The sequence below is a fragment of the Archocentrus centrarchus genome, chromosome 6 (genome assembly GCF_007364275.1).
Source record: "Archocentrus centrarchus isolate MPI-CPG fArcCen1 chromosome 6, fArcCen1, whole genome shotgun sequence".
NCBI lineage: Eukaryota > Metazoa > Chordata > Actinopteri > Cichliformes > Cichlidae > Archocentrus > Archocentrus centrarchus.
The window spans coordinates 1,826,192-1,844,971 of record NC_044351.1 but is presented as its reverse complement, the minus strand read 5'-3'; the positions used below and the strand labels follow the sequence as shown (position 1 = coordinate 1,844,971).

Below are 18,780 nucleotides of genomic sequence, written 5' to 3'. Positions count from 1 at the left end.
TCACACTCTGAACACAAGGAGCAACGCAGGGTTCACTATGTTGCCCAAGGATACTTTGGCACAGACTGGAGCAGCCAGGGATGGAACCATCAACCTTCTGATTAGTAAATGACAGGCTCCAGCTCCTGAGCCACAGCCTCCTCGATGTTTGTTACACTTTTTCAGCATTATGATATAAAGTTCATATCAGCAGTTTGAGGCAGTCAGCTGTGATTATTGGTCTTTTGTCAGAACTGTTGGCAGTGAATCAGTTTTATATCCAGGAATAAAAACAGATCTTTACAGTAAACCTGCTGAGCCTCTTCCTATTTCTGTACTGCTGTACCTGTCCAGCACAAATAAACTGTAGAACACACCTGCTGGCAGGAGTTCAACATACTTGTGTGCAGGTGGCTCAGGGTGGGCAGGGCCTGCTGGGACTGGCCCGTCCTGCTCAGACTCAGGCAGACAGTTGGAGGATGGAGGTGTGGGCGGCAGCAGTGGTGGCTCTCTACATCTTCACCGTGGCGTGGAAGCTCAGAGAAGTGTGGCACATGGGCGTCAGGTGCAACGGGGCCAATGCGTTTGCTGTCACTGCTCTTGCTTTGGCCCTTGTCCTGGGTGGGGGGGCCTCTTTGCAACTCACCGTGTGTCCAGATTTCTATGGGGGGGCGCTGTTAGGCTGCAGCCTCGCTTTGATGTTTGGGATGGAGAGACGGGAAAAGCTGCTGCTACCGTCTGGCAGAGCCGTGCTGGTAACAGGTGAGGAACAGGTAACGCACACACCTAACGTGCATCAGCTTTCATACTGACGGTACTGATTTTACACACCTGCTCTGATCCTGTCAGCAGTGCATATGCACCTCAGGTGGTTCAGGTTCTTCAGGTAAATCAAAACAAGCCTCTGGGTGCTTTCATTGAAACAGTGACTCAAAGAATCCTGAATCTGTAAATGGAGCAAGGTGTTTGACTTCCAACAAAAATATATTTCAAACGTTTTCTGGGGAATTCAGCAAACTTTACACCTGCATCAAATTTAAACAGGTGAGTTACAGAAACATCCTCCCCTCTACAGTGGGTTTGAAGGGGGAACTTGGCTGCAGATACCGAAGCAGTTTTTCCATCAGGCTGTAATCATGTTTATTTCTGCTGGAAAGTTTCAACATGGGAGTCTATGGGGACTGACTCACTGTGGCACCTCTGCTGGACTGCAGAGGAACTGCAGCTTTGGAGGCTGATGTGATGAAAGGACCTGAGACAGACCGACTCTTCCTTCCCTAATCTACATGTGGCTTTGCTAATAAAGACTAATGTTGGAGCTGCTCCTTTCTAGACTGTGCTGGCTGCTGTCGGGTGACGCTTCTTTAAGATAAAGAATGATTTTAAATTAAGGGACTCAGCAATCATTTAATCTTGTGTGTATGCTGTGGGCTTTTTGAAGAGCCCCCCCCCCAAACAAATACGTCACTTCGCTGACCACAAAAATTGGAAATGAAGCTTCAGAAAAGTAGAGTTCACACCACAAGTGCATTAGAGTTCATAAGTGTGCCTAATAAACTGGCTGCCGTGCAGGGTCACGGCGCTGCACGAACAAGTTGTTTCAGCTTCAGTGAGCATCAGACTGGAAGAGCAGGAAGCGGCGCCAGGATCAGATTTCTGATAACAGCGGTTTATCCTCAGGATGACTCAGCTCCAGCTCAGCAGCCCAACAAAGTCGCCGTCAGGTGTGCAGGGGTGTCTCCGGGGATTAGAAAAACCACCTGGGGTGGGGATCCACCAGAAGCTCCTCTGAGAGATAAAAACCAAATCCATCACACAGACTCAGTCTGACATCATTAAACATGAAGAGGTTAAACAGCTGGAGAGGCCGGAGATGAGAACAGATGAGAACCTTAGGTTGGAAACACATAATCACACCCCCGCCACGCCCTGCAGGGCGCTGTTTTTGTGAACATGGCTGTTTCTCCTGTGCAGGCTGTGATTCGGGATTTGGGCGCGCTCTGGCGGTCGCACTCAGTCAGCAAGGCCTGACGGTGTTTGCCGGCGTGTTGGACGAGAACGGAACCGGAGCTCGGCAGCTTACTGAGCGAGGAGGCGACAAACTGAAGGTGCTGCAGCTCGATGTCACCAACAGCTCACAGACAGAAGCAGCGCATCGCCACATTCACACCTGGGTCGGTGACGCAGGTGAGACTTACTTTCCAGGGCGGGGCGTTTCTGACCCAGCTCCTGTGCGCCCACGGACACTATTGTGTTAGATTCAGGGCCGGTAAATGACGAGCGGATCAATAATCAGTACTTATCTGTCAGAACCTGATGGGCTTAAAATAAAGCTCAGAGACTGATAGCGGAGGGGGGGGATTAGTGTTGTTTCCACCACAGACTGTATAGAAAAGATGGAGGTAGCCACTGTGCCAACACTGACTCCACCGTAGCAATGCTGGTGTTTTGAAACCTGATGAGATCAGTGAGGGGGGGGAGCTGAGAAATTCTGCAGAATGTCAATCACCATTTAGCCCCGCCTACTTTAATGGGACCTTCGAGTTTAATCAATTAGACATTAACATCACCAGGAAATCAGTCGTCGCCCCCTGCTGGACATTAGAAAGAATGCAGGCTTAAGGCGCTACCTCCATCTTTTGTGTACAGTCTACCGCAGACAGACAACGCTGTGGGATTTCGTGACATCACAGTTCCTTTTTTTAAAACACTTATGTCCTAAAAACAAACCTGCTGATTGGTGGAACTGTGGGTAAATGTTTGCCGGTTTGGTTCTGGTTCTGGTCGGTCTCTGCAGGTCTGTGGGGGCTGGTGAACAATGCGGGAGTCCTGCAGTTCCCCGCCGACAGCGAGCTGCAGCCGCTCGCGGCCTCCAGACGCTCCATGGACGTAAACTTCCTGGCTGCGGTCCACCTGTGCCAGGTATTCCTGCCTATGCTGCGAAAGGCTCGAGGACGCATCGTCAACGTGTCCAGCATGGCAGGTAGGTTCAGGACAGGTGGGTTCAGGCGTCCGCAGGTTTGCGCACGCGCTGCTTTTAATGAGTTAAAGGCTTCTGGTGTTTCCTGCTCTCATGAACACCAGGATTTGTTTTTCCTGCCGGGATCAAACCTATGGAGGACCAAAACTGACATAATCAGAAATAAAAGCAGAAATATATATATAGTGTATATATCTTGTTTTTCCTTTTCCTTATACATGCGTTTTCATCAAGAAATGTATAAATTTTCTTTTTCCTTTTCCTTACACATGCATTTTCATCAGGAAATGTATATATTTGTTTTGCCTTTTCCTTATACAAGCCTTTGTTCTTTTTACATTTCCTCGTCCGCTTTTCCTTTACCACATGTATTTCTGCCTGCTCTTTTTCCTTTTCCGTATGCATTTCTGCCTCATTATGCAAATGAGGAGGGTTGTCTTCTTGCTCCAGCTCCTCTACTATTGGTCAATAAACAGGAAGGAGCAGGATCCATGTGCAGATCGATTGTGCATGCCTGCGCCTTTGGCCATATGTCTATGGCCATGGAGTTTACACAGTCTAATATGGTTTTAGGATATGCTATGACATGCAGACAAGTTTTCACGAACAACACGTTCACAACTGGACAAAGGCTACAAATTCTTCATTGAACATTGAACACAGGTACGTGTCTTTGTCTTTTCTAGCTGTTAATTAATAGACTAGGATAGCATTAGTCAATTTGTTTGCTAGCTAACATTACGTGACCTTTCTGTTTTGCAAATAGAACATCTTTAGGCTCTAATCTTGATTAGATCCTTATAGTATAGACTAGGGTTGCCGCCCGTCACGAAAAATACGCAATCGTTTGTTATTTGGAAGTTAAATGTGGTTTCCCGGTGCTGCCTGAGCGTCCTGCAGTTTCGGTTGCCTACAGACAGACACCTGCGCATTTTTTTACTGTCCACCCGCTACTGCACCACGTCCTAAGAAATTAAACTCTTGCAAAGATACAGACGTGAGTAGGAAGACGCTCATCCCAGGCTGAACAGCTTCAGCGAGGATGAAAGGCGCACAGTGAGCCGTCTGATGTCAGGAGATAAACACTGCAGACCAGGGTTATTATAGTTAACGAAAACGAACGAAATAACGAAAACTGAAATTGAAAAAACATTGTCGTTAACTGAAATAAATAAAAACTATAATTAAAAGGAAAAAACGATAACTAATTAAAACTGAATTGTGAGTTTACAAAACTAACTAAAACTAACTGAAATTATCGATAAACTGACTTTCATTTTAAGCCTTGTGGATTGATATGAAATCATTGTTTCCGCTCTCGGAGTTTAAGCTGGGAGCGCCACAGGACAACTGTGTGAGTGCGCATGTGCGTGCGCTCACCGCGCTGGTCCGCAAAGTAATTGCTGCGGTCTGCCGAGAAAGCGGCAGAGTCCCGTATGGAGGTTCTTTGAGTACAAACACCTGCACACGACCACAAGGTAATAACACACACAATCCAGCTACACAAGCATAAATGCGGACATGAGGTCGGCAACTTCTGTAGGTTGTGTACAGAGGCCGCAAAGACCCTGCAGGTTTAATTAGCAGCATCTAACCAAGCTAGCTCCTAAACAGAAGCAGCTTCAGGTGGTGAGAACATCAGGATGCAGATGGATTTGAGCTTTGACTCCTTCAAAGAGTTTGTTTTTGTTTAACACCACATGTAGGCGTTATTAATCTGCTGCACTGATGCTGAAGTTTATTGTGGAGTTTATTGTAGAATTTATTGAGTTTGGGAATTCATGTTTTTCTTTGTTTCTCCCTGTTGATGTTCATGTGTGTCCTTAATATTACACAAATTTAGCATGTAGTTCTGCTGTCTTGTGAACAGCTGGTTGTTGAATATATTTCTTTAAACTGTATCTTTTGTCAAGTTTTCATTACACAATAGTCACTTTTGCGCCTTGAATCTTGCACCTGATTAGGTATGAAAATACTAAAACTAATACTGAAACTAACTGAAACTAACTAAAACTAAGCATGAAACCAAAAATAAAAACTAATAAAAACGAGCAAAACCACTCTGAAAACTAATTAAAACTAACTGAATTAGAGAAAAAAAAGTAAAAACTAACTAAAACTAAACTATAATGTAAAATCCAAAACTATTATAACCCTGCTGCAGACAAATAAGAACCTAGAAGACCCAGGCAGCAGTCACATTCATTCATCCCCCAGTCATCTAAATGGCTATTTGAAGAACAAGTTATGCTAATAGATTAACAGTAAAAAAATAAATATTGTCAAAACATATATATAAGCCCCCAGCTATTCAAAGATGGTAATGCATTTCTAACATAAGAGTGAATAGTATGTATGTAATAGTATGTACTGCTTTTCATATATGCCCTCTATATTATCTTTATAATAAAATTTTACTATTAAAATTTGCAGCAGCTTGAACTATTAAAGGAGTTATTTTTGCATTACAAACATGTACAGGGAGGTGATTAGTCTGACCGTCATAGTTTGCAAGGTCACATGACATAATGAAATCTATGTTAAAATTGACATATCTCACTTTGCAGGTCCTCTTCCAGATCCTCACATCATGGCCAGCAGGGAGAAACCGAAGGACACACGTCCACAGCCAGGGATATGCAAGCTGCTGCATGGAGTTGAAGGGGATGAGGAGCTGATCCTCTCAGTGAGACAGAGACTTGATCATTTCTATCATGACATCTACATGGATGTCTTCTTAAGTTGAAAACCCTGAGAAATTTATTTAGTTTAATGTTGAAATGCAATTGATATGCCTTTCATAAATACATTTTCTCTGCCAATGCAAAATGGACCTAAATTGTGTATGTACTAATATATATATTTTTTACCATCACTGCTCCATGTACAGTGTTTAATATAATTAATAAATGTTTGCAAGAAACTGCCACAAACCTTGTTTCTTTGTTCCACAATGGAAGCTTTAATTTGAGCATTTTTTCTCCTCCATGTGCTCCATTGCCAAATGTGTAAAATGTACAAAAATATGCAATTTAAATGTAAAAGATGTACATATGCATATCACTCAAGACAAGCTATTTACAAAACATTTTACAGAATTCTTCACATCAATTCATTCATTAATAGCTATTTTTTTTAAAAAGCACAGGTTAGATGTACAGAGAGATTTGATTTCCAACACAGCTGCTTGCAGTAATGAATGTTCATCCAAGAAGTGTGAGTTGTAGGGAGGCTCTGACCTGGTTTGTCTCCTTTCAGACACTGTCACACACTGTCCTCCTCCACAAAGGATTTTAAAACTTGGCCCTCATCTCTCCTGATCGCTCTCCTTCAGACACGTATTTCTGTGTCCACTGGAAAATCGTGGAAACTCAAATACCACTAGTTTTTTGTTCGTTATTGGAACAGCATGGCACACTGTAGTAACATCTTGATGACTGACATGCTTGTTAGGTGGGCTGCTGCTGAGAAAGATGGACACAAGAAGAAGGCAAAAAGAAAATTATGAATCACATCAGAACATGGAAATGGTTTGACATATAGCTTTCAGGTCAATATTTAAAACACTATTCTAAACAACAGTGTTGGAAGATGTCACTGAATTTTACATTAATATAGAAAGTAAACCTTTTAACATTACAGCACTGACAGGCAGCAGTATATATTTTAGCTACCTGTGGCTAAAGTTGATGTTAGCTTACTTTCCAATCAGAGATTGTTTCTTTTATACGCAGATACAGAATGATAAAATGACAATGCTGGATAACATTACCACGGCTAACTAACAAGTAAATACTGTTATTGTTAACCTTACCTTTCGCTATATCATAAAGATGATGAGCATCCGTGAATTTTCCAGGTCTTGTCTCAGACAATTGCAGAAGAATTCAGTCACCTTGCTAGCTTAACTGAAAGCAATACTGTCAGTGATGACTATTTATTGTTTAGTGTAGATATTTTTGAATGAGAGGCTACTGCGTTTAGCTGCAGACATGGATAATGAAGCTGACCCATTAGTTCTCCAGATTTTGGAGGAGGTGGCGTGTCGCTTGCACAAGTCTGTACCACACAAGAACTGCTGGGAGACCTGGATATTTGCTGCCCGCTGATGCCTTGGAGTCGTTTTTGCTTGCGAGTGTGTCAGTTACGGATATTGCCGAACTTTTCGGGGCTGCTAAACTGAAGTCAAAGGCGCAGGCATGCACAATCGATCTGCACATGGATCCTGCTCCTTCCTGTTTATTGACCAATAGTAGAGGAGCTGGAGCAAGAAGACAACCCTCCTCATTTGCATAATGAGGCAGAAATGCATACGGAAAAGGAAAAAGAGCAGGCAGAAATACATGTGGTAAAGGGAAAGCGGACGAGGAAATGTAAAAAGAACAAAGGCTTGTATAAGGAAAAGGCAAAACAAATATATACATTTCCTGATGAAAACGCATGTGTAAGGAAAAGGAAAAAGAAAATTTATACATTTCTTGATGAAAACGCATGTGTAAGGAAAAGGAAAAAGAAAATATATACATTTCTTGATGAAAACGCATGTGTAAGGAAAAGGAAAAAGAAAATTTATATATTTCTTGATGAAAACGCGTGTATAAGGAAAAGGAAAAACAAGATATATACACTATATATATATTTCTGCTTTTATTTCTGATTATGTCAGTTTTGGTCCTCCATACAAACCAGCGACCTTGTGCTTGTTAGACTAATGAAAGTGGTTAAAGCAGCAGTATACCGGCGCTTCCTGTCTGAGCGCTCTCGGTCTCTCCTGCAGGTGAGGTGCCCATGCCCGGGCTCGGAGTTTACGGCGCGTCGAAGGCCGCGCTTGGCCTCTTCTCCGGAGTCCTGCGGCTGGAGCTGGCCGCGTGGGGAGTCAAGGTGGCCTTAATCCAGCCTGCAGGCTTCAGGACGAGTAAGTCTGAGTTTGATCACAAGACACTGACACGTCTGTGACCTCAAAGGCAGGAAGAGCCCGCGCTCTGACAGGCACAGGTAACGCAGGTGTTTGACGGACTGAACAGGTGTAATTATTTATTATTAACACTCACACCGTTATTCTGACCCATTTTATTTTTAGGATTATTTTACTTTGTATTTCTCTACATTAAAAATCACATTTTTTTATATCAACCTGAACTCCAAAAAGCTGGAGAATGTAAACAACAGGATGCAAATCTCATAAAAACCAGATTTAAACATAGAAAACAAGCTCAAAGTGAGAAAATGAACCATTTTAAAAGAAATCTGAGCTCATGGTGAATTTGATGGCAGCGACGGTCTAAGAGCCGCAAAAAGGTTCTAAAGAGAACATTTTAGAACTCATGAGCTTCACAGGCAGCAGGTCAGTAACATGGCTGAATAATAATGTTCCTCACTGTGAACATCTCATCTGTAATCTCCCCATTGTGGGATCAATAAAGTATCATCATCTCATGATCTACAGTAACCTCATCATCACAAGATTCAGAGAAATGTGTGTGCAGGGACGAGGCTGGATGTCTGTGCCCCTCAGGCAGCACTGCAGTAAAAACAGGCCTGTTCCTGTCCTGGACATCACTGCATGGCCTCAGAACACTTCCAGAAATCACTGACCTCAGCTCAGCGTGCCGTCCACAGGCACAGCTTAAAGAAGCCACATGTGAACATGATCCAGAAACAGCGCTCTCTGAGCCAAAGCTCACTTAAAATGGACTGCGGCAAAGTGGAAACTGTTCTGAGGTCAGATTAATCCAATCATGGACTAAAGAGCAGAGGGACCATCGGGCTGTTCTCAGGTCAGAGCCTGCATCTCTGATGGTATTGGGGGGGGGGGGGTTCAGAGCAGCATGTGCTCCCTGAGACGTCTTCTTCAGGGAAGGCCTTCATGTTTCAGCAGGATGACGCTGAACTGCATCCAGCAGCTATTCCAGCAGCACAGCTTCACAGCAGAAGAGTCTGAGCTGAACCGGCCTGCAGTCCGGACCTTTGACCAGCAGCTGCTCTCCTCAGTTCCAGATGTTTACGGACTGATGTTAAAGGAAGAGCGGATGCTGCACAGCTGGAAACACGGACCTGTAACAGCTTTAGAGATGAGCTGCTGGGCTCATTTTCCTAAAGTGGTTCATCTCCTCAGTTTGTTTCTGTGAATGAAATCTGGATTTATGAGATTCCGTTTTCATTATTTTACAGAGAACTGAAGTTTTTGGAAATGAAGCTGAATTTATTGTGAACTCTCCTTTTAATTTGATGAGCAGCTGCCTCAAGGTGCTCATCAAAGGGAACATTTTATTTTTTGCATTTGTAATTGAAACATGACTTTATTTACTGGTTTCTCCACAGAAACATTCTAAAAGTCATTTATCCCGACTAAAATAGTTCTTTTTGAATATTTTCAGTCATTTTCTGATGTTTTAAAACTTCATTATTATTTTTATTTAAAATGTTGAGTTATTGATCCGACTTTAAATGTAGTCATTCTCAAAGACACACTTTAATTCTCATATTGATATTCAGAGTTATTAATAAAATTGTTTTCATTTTATTTTTATATTCAATCATTTTCCATTATTGATTGATTTCTGTTGAACAAAAATCAATAATGGAGGAGCTGAGTCGAAGCTTCGCGGTGTCTGATCTCTTCCTGTTTTCAGATATCTTCGGGAGCAGTGAGTCCGCCGCTCGCCTCAGAGACGAGCTCGTCGCCACCGTGACCCCTGAAGCCAGAGAGGATTATGGGGAGGCGTACATCTCATCCCTGCCGGGCAGGCTGGCCCGCATGTCCCAGCAGTCGGCCGAGGATCTGTCTCCCGTGGTGGACGACTTTTGTCACGCTCTACTGTCGACCCGGCCCAGACCGCTGTACACCCCCGGACAGATGGGCTGGCTGCTGCCGTTCCTCCACCGCTGCTGCCCCACTGCCGCGTTCGACGCCATCGCCGGCCGCCTCTTTAAACACACCGACTGTCGGCCGGCAGGACTCCAAAGCCCGCAGTCTCTAACTTAAACAGGATTCAAACGCTCTGAAATAAATGCAGTCTGACCTCAGCTGTGTCTCCATCTTTTATATACAGCCTGTGTTCCTGGAAGATGTTTTTGCAGGACGCCCTGTCTGAATTAACCTTCATCTCTGCTTCATCACGAGGAGAAAACAGGTGCAGCAGGCAACAGGTGATTTTAACATTCTTTATGATCATCATCAAAAAACCAAACAACAGGTAACAAAAATGCAGCTCACAGGAGCTCCGAAACTCTGCTCACATCTGAAGTCCTGTGAGCTCCGAGGAGGGTCGCTCCTCCTCCGAGTTAAAAGCAGGATGTATAACATCCAGAGAACTGCTGCTCCACGGCAGCCACAAACATCTAAAAACATCTCTGACAGGAACATCGTCAGTCCTGAGGCTTCACAAACGCTCTCTTCCCGTCATTCTGGTTCTCGTCGTCTGCCTCCAGCGCCGCTCGCTCTCGCTTCTTTGCGAACTTTTTCTTCATGCTTCCGACTAAACTCTCATACCTGGGGAGAAAAAGCACAGATCCTCCTGAACTTTCGCACTCAGGTATCTGCTCACCAAAATTATCTAAACCAGTTAGAAACCAGTTCCAGGACCACTTCAACACCCCCCCCACCCCCGCCCCCCATATCCACAGCGTCTCAGCCTCGCCTCTCCAACCCGCTCAACCTGAGCTGTCCCTCTGATGCATCCCGGTCACTCCCAGTGACAATCTGAGCATCTGGGTTTGGGGGATGTGTGTACTGACACTGTGTGTGTGTGTGTGTGTGTGCGTGCGTGCGTGCGTGCGTGCGTGCGTGCGTGCGTGCGTGTGCTCCTGATCAAAGAAACTAACCTGAAACGAGTGAACTCTCAGACTGACCTGCAGCATCATCAGCTGTATTTCTAACATGAAGAACAGCTGAAAACAGCGTCAGAGGAAAAACAAACTCTCCGTTTTCAGACTGTACCTCAGAGCCATTTCTTCATCTGTGACATCCGTCTGCATCCGGCTCAGGTCCTCCTCTTCCTCCTCCTCTTCCTCCCTGGGGTTCATCAGAGCCATCAGCTTCTGCAGAGACAGGTTTTCACTCGAGTTACAGCGGCGCTTCAAACACCGAAACAAACTGAGCCGAGGAGCCGCCCGAGTACAGAAACACTGATTCCTCAGTATCTGAAACCTCAGCACCCCCTCAGTATGCCCCCGGGCATACAGGCTAATGCGTCATTTTTATTATTATTATCATCATTATTAATAGAATCTTAAAGTTGGAATTGAATGAATGAACTGCTGTCTGTGAGGTTTCACATTTACCATCAGATATGACATTTATTGCTCAGATTTGACTCTTCCTGTTTGGTGGAGGAACTGCTGCGGGGGCGGGGCTCAGAATTAAAACAGGAAGTAAACAGATGCAGACAATAAACATAGATGGAGCAAAATGAAGTCAGACGCACCTCGACTTCAGGATTGAACCCTTTGAAGGAGAGACGGCCGTACTTCAGATCCTCACAGGGAACAAAACTCTTCTCTTCTATGATCAGGTTCCTGAAAGAGCACAAGCACCACAATATTAGGAACACCTCCAGAGTAACTCATTATCAGCCTCCATCATTAGATGACCTCTGACCTTAAAACAAAGTTCACTGCCTGTTCAACTCAGTACATAAAACTGCTTGTTTAGCAGACAGCTACATGAAGGAAAAGTCTTTGAGGACCCCAGGAGCTCAGGTGATCCGAGGAACACAGTCAAAGTGGGCGAAGCCTGAACGGTACCTACTCTTTAGCTTTGAGCTCGGGCAAGTCCAGGAACCAGTGCTCGTCACTGATGATCCTCCGCTCGTCTTCTTCCAGCTGCTTCTTCGTCTCTGCATCCAGACGCCTCTGCATGAACTGTGGAGACACACGCACGTTAGGCCACCTTCATCTGATGTTTCTGTGGTGTTTGAACCACAGTGTGCTTCTCCGCCTGCTCTGATGGATGAGATCTTCTGTGGCGGGCCTCAGCTCACAGCTTCCCACTAAAGCTTCTGCAGAAACTCTCAAATCTTCCACACCTGCAGACTAAACGTTTGGATAGATGAATATTACCAAACTTCCTGGTTCGGCCTCTCAGGGCCTCAAACCAGCAACCTGCAGCTTACCGTCTCAGTCTGCACGTCATATCCGGCCTTGATCCCTTTTATAAAGTTTGAATTTCAGGCGTCACAGCCATACCTGAGTATCCCCGCCTGTTCAATTTAACATCACGTGACAAATTTTTTTTTTTTTTTTTAAGAACTGATCTTTAACTTTTCAAACTGGCACACTTCATTTTTTAATCACCCGGATCAGCTGCGGTTCAAGTCTGCACTCGCAAACTGATCCCATCCATTGATTACAACACTCATTAATACCAGAGGACCATCCTTTTATTAACTCAGCTACAGGCCGAATTACACTCTGGATCCAGCGCTACACGAACGTAATAACAATCAGCATCTATATGTGATTTTAAGCTTTCGCTATGGCAGAAAACTTTAAACTGAGATTTCAGCGAGGAGTTTTGCGCCGGCGCATTACGAAGCTAGCGTTCTGCTAGCTAATGGCTGCTAGCTGTCCTCGCGTGTCCATAAGCACGTCCGTTTCAAACAAACCACCTCACTCACCTTCATGCGCAGCAGGTTTTTGGACAGTTTCACCGAGTCGCCCTCCATCTGTACCCCGATAACAACGCGACTGAACAGCCGGAGGGAGCGTTGGTATCGCTACTAACACAAGCTAACGCCACGCTAAACACAGACAGAAACAGCCGAGAGCCGAGCTGCCTGCACAACCACACAGCCCTAGTAATCGAGCTCTGATATCACTGATGTCCAGCACGGATTTTCTGTTTCATCAATAATGCTTTAAGGCATCGATATCTGTATCTTATCAATCAAACATTAATGGTGATCTGCGCATTTCCAGCTTCCAATTCTTGGCCTCTCAGTAGATTGTGTTTGAGTTCAAACACTCACAGAGGGCAGCTTTTCCTGCTCCCTGTTCAGGTAAACACACCACGAGGCTGAGGAGCATCTCTGAACTGCTCCTTCAGCCTTTCCTCCGGCTGCAGGTCCCTGTTTTTGTGTTAGTTTACTTCCTTTTCAAACTGACTTAACAGTTTCTTTCAGTGTTGCCAGATCTTGCGACAGAAACAAGCAACCAGCTCTATGAAAACAAGCCCAAAAGAAGCCCAACTGGCAACCCACAACATTGTGTAAAACTGAGGCCGATTTTAAACAGTATAGCTCTATAGTAGTATAGCTCACTTCTTTGTTTTGTCTCATTGTGTTTTGAAGCAGTAAAACCAATGGTTCTTAGCCTCATGGAAGAGAAGGGTGCACAGTTGGTTTTTTTTTTTTTGTGTGTGTGTGTGTGTGTGTGTGTTGAACTAAATCAGCATGGTGAGCACATATTTCACACTTGCAAAATCTGGGGAATGCCTTTGGTACGTCTCCCATTAGGACTGCAGCTACTTTCAGAGGTGTATGCAGACACAATTTTTTTTTTGGGGGGGGGGGGGGGGGGGGGGCAGGAGCACAGGGGTGCCTAATCAGCGCCGTTCCTCTGTTACTGATCATTTCATATGCACAGCTGTTAAATACAGAAAATGCGACTAGAGAAATAATTTCGCCGCATCGTGTTGGCGCCCCTATGCATGCATATAGTGTATATCCACTTTTAGCGCCACTGTCTCCCATCGGAGCTCGGATCCATTCTGTAAGTGCGCTCTCTTTCTCCCACTCTTTATTATATTTTTTCTATATTTCCCCCGCTTACTGGAGCTCATTCTTGCGCTGCCTCCTCACTCTGGGCTGTTATGAGTGTTTGTTTGGGTGTACGCCCGGTCAACTTGGGCAGGAGCGATAAACAGGAAACGGGGGCTTGGAAGGGACAAACTACCTACCACTCGTTTTTTTGCTTTATTATAGGGCGCCGAGAGATATTCAAGGAGTTTCACTCGGAAAGAAAGTCAAGCCCAAATAAGCAACTCCACGTTCAAAAACAAGCCCAAAAAACCGCAACCCGCGACTCACGAGATTTGCAAGCGACTTTAGAAAAAAACAAGCCCAAAGTCGCTTATAATAAGCGGACTTGGCAACACTGGTTTCTTTGCCAGAGCAATCACCAGCCTGAACTCGCACACTCACCTACTGTGTGCAATACCCACGTCTCTGTGCGATATTATATTATTCATACTGAACAACATCTATCACCCCTATATTGTATAATATCCAACATTCATTCACCAAGTGCAATACTCACCATCTTCATTATATGTATCTACTTATTTTTATTTTTTACGGTGTATATATTTTTATACATTCTGTTTTATCCTGGTTTAACTCGCTCTGGGCCTGTATGCAGCCCGTGATAATAACGTTTTTATATCATCATACATCAGGCACAGGAGCCAGAACACTTTTTAAATACTTTATTAAAGGATAGTAGTGCAAAACTTTGATTCACTGCAAGAGATTTGCGTGGTGTTACGCCCCCCGCTGACGGCTGACCTCTCCGCTCACCTCCTCTTCTGCTCTCTCTCTGTCAGCTCTGGTCTCAGCCTCCTCCTCCTCAGATGAACTCCTGGATCACCACCTCCTTAAGGGAGCAGGAGGACGCCTCTCCACGCTCGGCGTCTCTCAGAGCTGTCAGCTCCTCTTGCAGCTGAGCCACAGGACGGCCCAGCTGGTATCCCAGGTCCACCAACAGCTCCAGCAGTGGCGGTCTGTAACGCTTCAGTCCATAGCGTCTCACCGGAGGTAGCGCTCTCTGAGCGATGGGGAACGCCCGCTCTGGTTCGTCCAGGTCCCGGTAGCAGACAGCGAGGGCGGCGAGGGTCGGTACGAGGAGGGTGGGCTTCTGCCACGGTAACAGCTTCTCCTGGATGTCCAGCACTGTTTGCAGCAGCTCTAGGGCCGCCCGGAACTGCCCCGCCCGCAGCAGGCCGTGGGCCCGCCGCTGCTCCTGCTCGGTGAAGAACGCTGAGAAGTGAGGGCAGTGTCTGACGCAGCGCGTGGCGTACAGCTTCGCCAGGTAGTCCTGCAGCCCCAGGCGCCGCTCCGAGATGCTCTCCGGGGAGAAATTCCCCGTCAGCAGTTTGCGGGGCAGAAGCACCTCCTCCAGCTCCTCGTTAAACTCCTCCAGCAGTTGGTGGTGGAAACGGGAGAAGTCGCTGTAGCGGCGCTCCACCGAAACACGGCGGGAATCGAAACTGCCAGAGCGCATCACCACGACCTCATAGAGCTGGGAACAAACAGGAAGTCAGCGTTAGAGTCTGGAGGGATCAGGGGGAGTCAGGTCCACATTTACCCAGGGCCCAAAATCCATAAGTCCACCCCTGACAGCCTAAAGGTCAAAGGTCAAGCAGATTCTTCGTCTACAAAGAATCATGACGTTTTCACCCTAAAGTCTAAACTAAACCAGGAGAAGATAAAACAGTCAGTCAGAGAGCTGCTCAGGTGTTTTCAGTCTGCAGACATTTGTACTGTTTGAACTTCGCTTTCATGCAGAGGCTGGACAAAAAAAAGGAGAACAGGCACAGAGAGCATGGACCTCGGATATGGAAGGAGATCTCCACCGTGACAGCAGCTCTTTACCCCATGAAACCCTGCAGGTTTGTGTGTGTGTGTCTGTGTGTGTTTTTAACCTCACACCTGCTCTGTTAGTTCAATTCAGTTTTATTTATAATCACAACAGTCACAGCTTTCATGGTTTACAGTGCAGGTGGAGACGCTGCTGAGGTCAGCCTTCGCTCCCTGTATTCACTCTGCTGCTACTCTCACTGCTGCCACTCCTCTTGGATTGTATGTAGTGTGGTGCTGCTCGACAGGTGAACACTGTGCAGGCATCTTTTCTCTGATGAGTTTGAATCTCTGAGGCGAGTTTCAAACTACAGCTTCAGCTACCACTACAGCAACAAACAGAAGCACAGCATCAGCTGTTTGTTATCTCTGGGCCACCGTAGGCGTGCAGGAAGTTTCAGGTGTCAGTTGGAATAATTATTTCCTTTGTTCTCTTTTTGCCAACACGTGATGGAACGGTTTAAAATACATGTTTGCACATCACAGGGTCGGGTTACCACCAGTGATCCGCTGGACCTCACTTCAGCTGCTTTACTGAATAAGGCTGCAGTTTAACTGTAGTTTCACCTGGTTTAAGAAGATAAGCTCCAGTGGACACATCTGACCATCACAGGTGGGGTCCAATAAAAAGGCTGGAAGGCTGCTGGGACTGACACAGCAGGCTGAAGTAAACAGAACCAGCAAGTGTAAAGGTGAGTGCAGACAGGTGTGTTAAAGCTGGTCAGTTTACTTAGATTACTTATTAGCTAAAATATGTCCTCATAAAGACCGCATGACCCAGAGTGCAATTTTTCTGTTTACTGCTCAAACAACCACTCCTCCTCCTCAGGTTAAAACTCACCTTTCCTGAACCTGAGCTGCTGCTTAGAAATGTTTAAAGGTGAGCCATTCTGCCCCTCAGCTTCCCGTGTCTGAAACAAGCTGCTTCACCCCCCCCCCAATACTTTCTTCTGATTGGCTGGGCCTCACAAACAGAAGATCTATCACCTCTCTGACATCACAGAGCCAAGAGTGTGAAAAACAGTGGTAAACTGAGTGTTTGGAGCAGGAGATACATGAAGAAGCAGTTGGGTCATCTCTGAGAAGATGTTTGTGAATGGATTCAACCACTGGGTGGCGCTACACTGAGTGAAGGAAGCATATAATACAGGTGCCGGTGTGTTTCGGTGTCTCACCACATATTTATGCACAGTGTGCTCAACAATCCGAGTCGAGGGGATTTCAAACAGCAGCCTGACGGGTCGCTCTCGCTGCTTCACCGCCCTCCAGTTCTGCTGAAGCTCTTTAGTGGTTAAACTGGAACAGCTGGGAGACTCCTCTGAAACACAGGAAATCATGCATTTAACAAACTGAGCATCGACCTGTGGGACTGTCCTCCCGTGTCAAGGGGCGTGGCCTCTTTGACTGACAGGTGGATGGCTGAGCATGCTGCTTTAGCAGCTGCAAGCCACTTTGAAACCCGCATCCACTCCAGCTCGTCTTTTCATTGTTCCTGATGTAATCACAGGCTAAAAACATTAAATATCTGACATAATAAAGCTAATAAAGTGTTTTTCATGTCGAGTTTCCATAAAGCTTGATGGATTCACTGCTTCAGACCTCTCTGCTGTTCAGGTAATTGATCAGTGACACACTGGACAGATTCTCAGGCAGCTTCTGAACCGTTTGTGGAAGATTCGCTTCAGCATTTCAGACATGATGGTTTCTTCTGTGAATCTAAAGTATGAGTTTCTTGTCTGAGTTCAGGTGTTTTTGCTCCTGAGCTTCATGTTTTACTGAACAGAGAGAAGAAGGGCTCTCACTACATGCTGAACTGCCCCTTTAGCAGAAAAGGAAGGAGGGTTAAAAAGGTGAAAGAGGACAGGACTACATGATAAAACAAGAGTAGAACCTGGAGTCTTTGTTTCCATCTCAGTCAGGTCTTCAGCTCCCCTCTGTGGTTCTGCCATCAGGTCCAAACAGCTGATCCGAGACCAGAGAAGCTCAGTTATCCTCCTGATGTTCACTCAGTGATGTGCAGCTGTGTTTTCAAGCTTTTCTTCATTATTTTTGACTGTTGTTCATCTTGCAGAGATAAAAGCTGTCAGTGTGGCTCCTGCAGGTCAGTGAGAGGTTAAAAAGCTCCAGCAGCCCTTCAGAGTGCCCCTACAATATGCAGAAGAACATGTAGCCGTTTTGCGTGCTGACAGACGAGTGCAGGCAGGAGGAAGTTGACTTGGGGGGGGAAGTGAAAGCAAAGAGAAGTATGTGGTAAACTGTGTGGGAGAGAGGCACTTGTTTTACAGCTCTAGGAGCAGCAGGCGGGTGGGGTTAACCAGCTGAAGGCGGCGTGTGTGCTTCACATGAAGCTCCTCAGTGGGAGGCACTCTCAAAGCTTTAATGTCCACCTTAAGGTGAGCACAAGGGCAGGGAGGAGCTTAAAGGTCAGAGGTAACAGTCTCATGTGGAGACATTTTACGCCACCCACAATCAACGCACTCATTTGCCACTTTATTAGGTACACTGTCATTTCAAACTCCACCCAGTAACACAGTGCTGTTCTAAAAATAAACTTTTAGTAATTTAACTTTATTTCCATCAGGTCAGGGTGCTTCATTCTGTAAGGAGATCAGACAATGTTAGAGAGAAGCCACAGATGACCCTGTGAGCGGTTGGTGACAGTGGGGAGGAAGAACTTGATTTTAACAGCAAGAAACCTCCAACAGAACCAGGATCAGGAGATTAGAGGTCATCCACTTTAGCTCACAAGCAGCACAGTCCTCTACATAATAGCAGCTGGCCTTTGACCTAGAGCAGGGTTCTTAGAGTGAACTAAAACTAAACTAAAAATAAATCCATCCACTCTCTTCCGCTTTACTTTTCAGGGTCACGGATGGGGGTGGGTGGCCGGGTGCTGGAGCCTAGAGGCAGCCGGGTACACCCTGTACAGGTCCCCAGCCTGCCACAGGGTAACACAGAGACAGACAACCATTCACACCTATGGGCAATTTAGAGTCACCAATGAACCTAACCCCACTAACTGCATGTCTTTGGACTGTGGGAGTAAACCCACGCAGACACTGGGAGAACATGCGCACTCCACACACAGAGGCCCGGGTGGTTTGAAAGGTGGATTCGAACTCAGACCTTCTTGCTGTGAGGCAACAGTGCTAACCACCGCGCCACCTGCTGCCTAAAAATAAAACGACGTGGAAAAAATAAACATTTTAGTAACTGAAATAAAAATGAAAACTAGACTTCAGAAAA

The 18,780-nt window shown here is 45.6% G+C and overlaps 3 protein-coding genes across 3 annotated transcripts; 1 reads left to right on the top strand and 2 right to left on the bottom strand.

Moving 5' to 3' along the window:
• The first annotated feature begins 1,862 nt into the window (after positions 1-1,862).
• On the top strand, positions 1,863-9,979 carry hsd17b2 (hydroxysteroid (17-beta) dehydrogenase 2). Its single transcript, XM_030730937.1, has 4 exons — positions 1,863-2,166; positions 2,777-2,962; positions 7,737-7,874; positions 9,592-9,979. Exons 1-4 carry the CDS (start codon positions 1,863-1,865, stop codon positions 9,942-9,944), a joined length of 981 nt encoding a protein of 326 aa, XP_030586797.1. The 3' UTR covers positions 9,945-9,979.
• On the bottom strand, positions 9,924-13,015 carry mphosph6 (M-phase phosphoprotein 6). Its single transcript, XM_030731766.1, has 5 exons — positions 12,577-13,015; positions 11,709-11,821; positions 11,386-11,476; positions 10,899-10,999; positions 9,924-10,451 (listed from the first exon to the last, which is right to left on the bottom strand). Exons 1-5 carry the CDS (start codon positions 12,622-12,624, stop codon positions 10,328-10,330), a joined length of 477 nt encoding a protein of 158 aa, XP_030587626.1. The 5' UTR covers positions 12,625-13,015; the 3' UTR covers positions 9,924-10,327.
• Positions 13,016-14,407: 1,392 nt separating this feature from the next.
• Positions 14,408-18,066, bottom strand: snx20 (sorting nexin 20). The gene is made up of 3 exons (XM_030732098.1): positions 17,426-18,066; positions 16,710-16,852; positions 14,408-15,196 (listed from the first exon to the last, which is right to left on the bottom strand). Exons 1-3 carry the CDS (start codon positions 17,481-17,483, stop codon positions 14,525-14,527), a joined length of 873 nt encoding a protein of 290 aa, XP_030587958.1. The 5' UTR covers positions 17,484-18,066; the 3' UTR covers positions 14,408-14,524.
• Between the last annotated feature and the right edge of the window lie 714 nt (positions 18,067-18,780).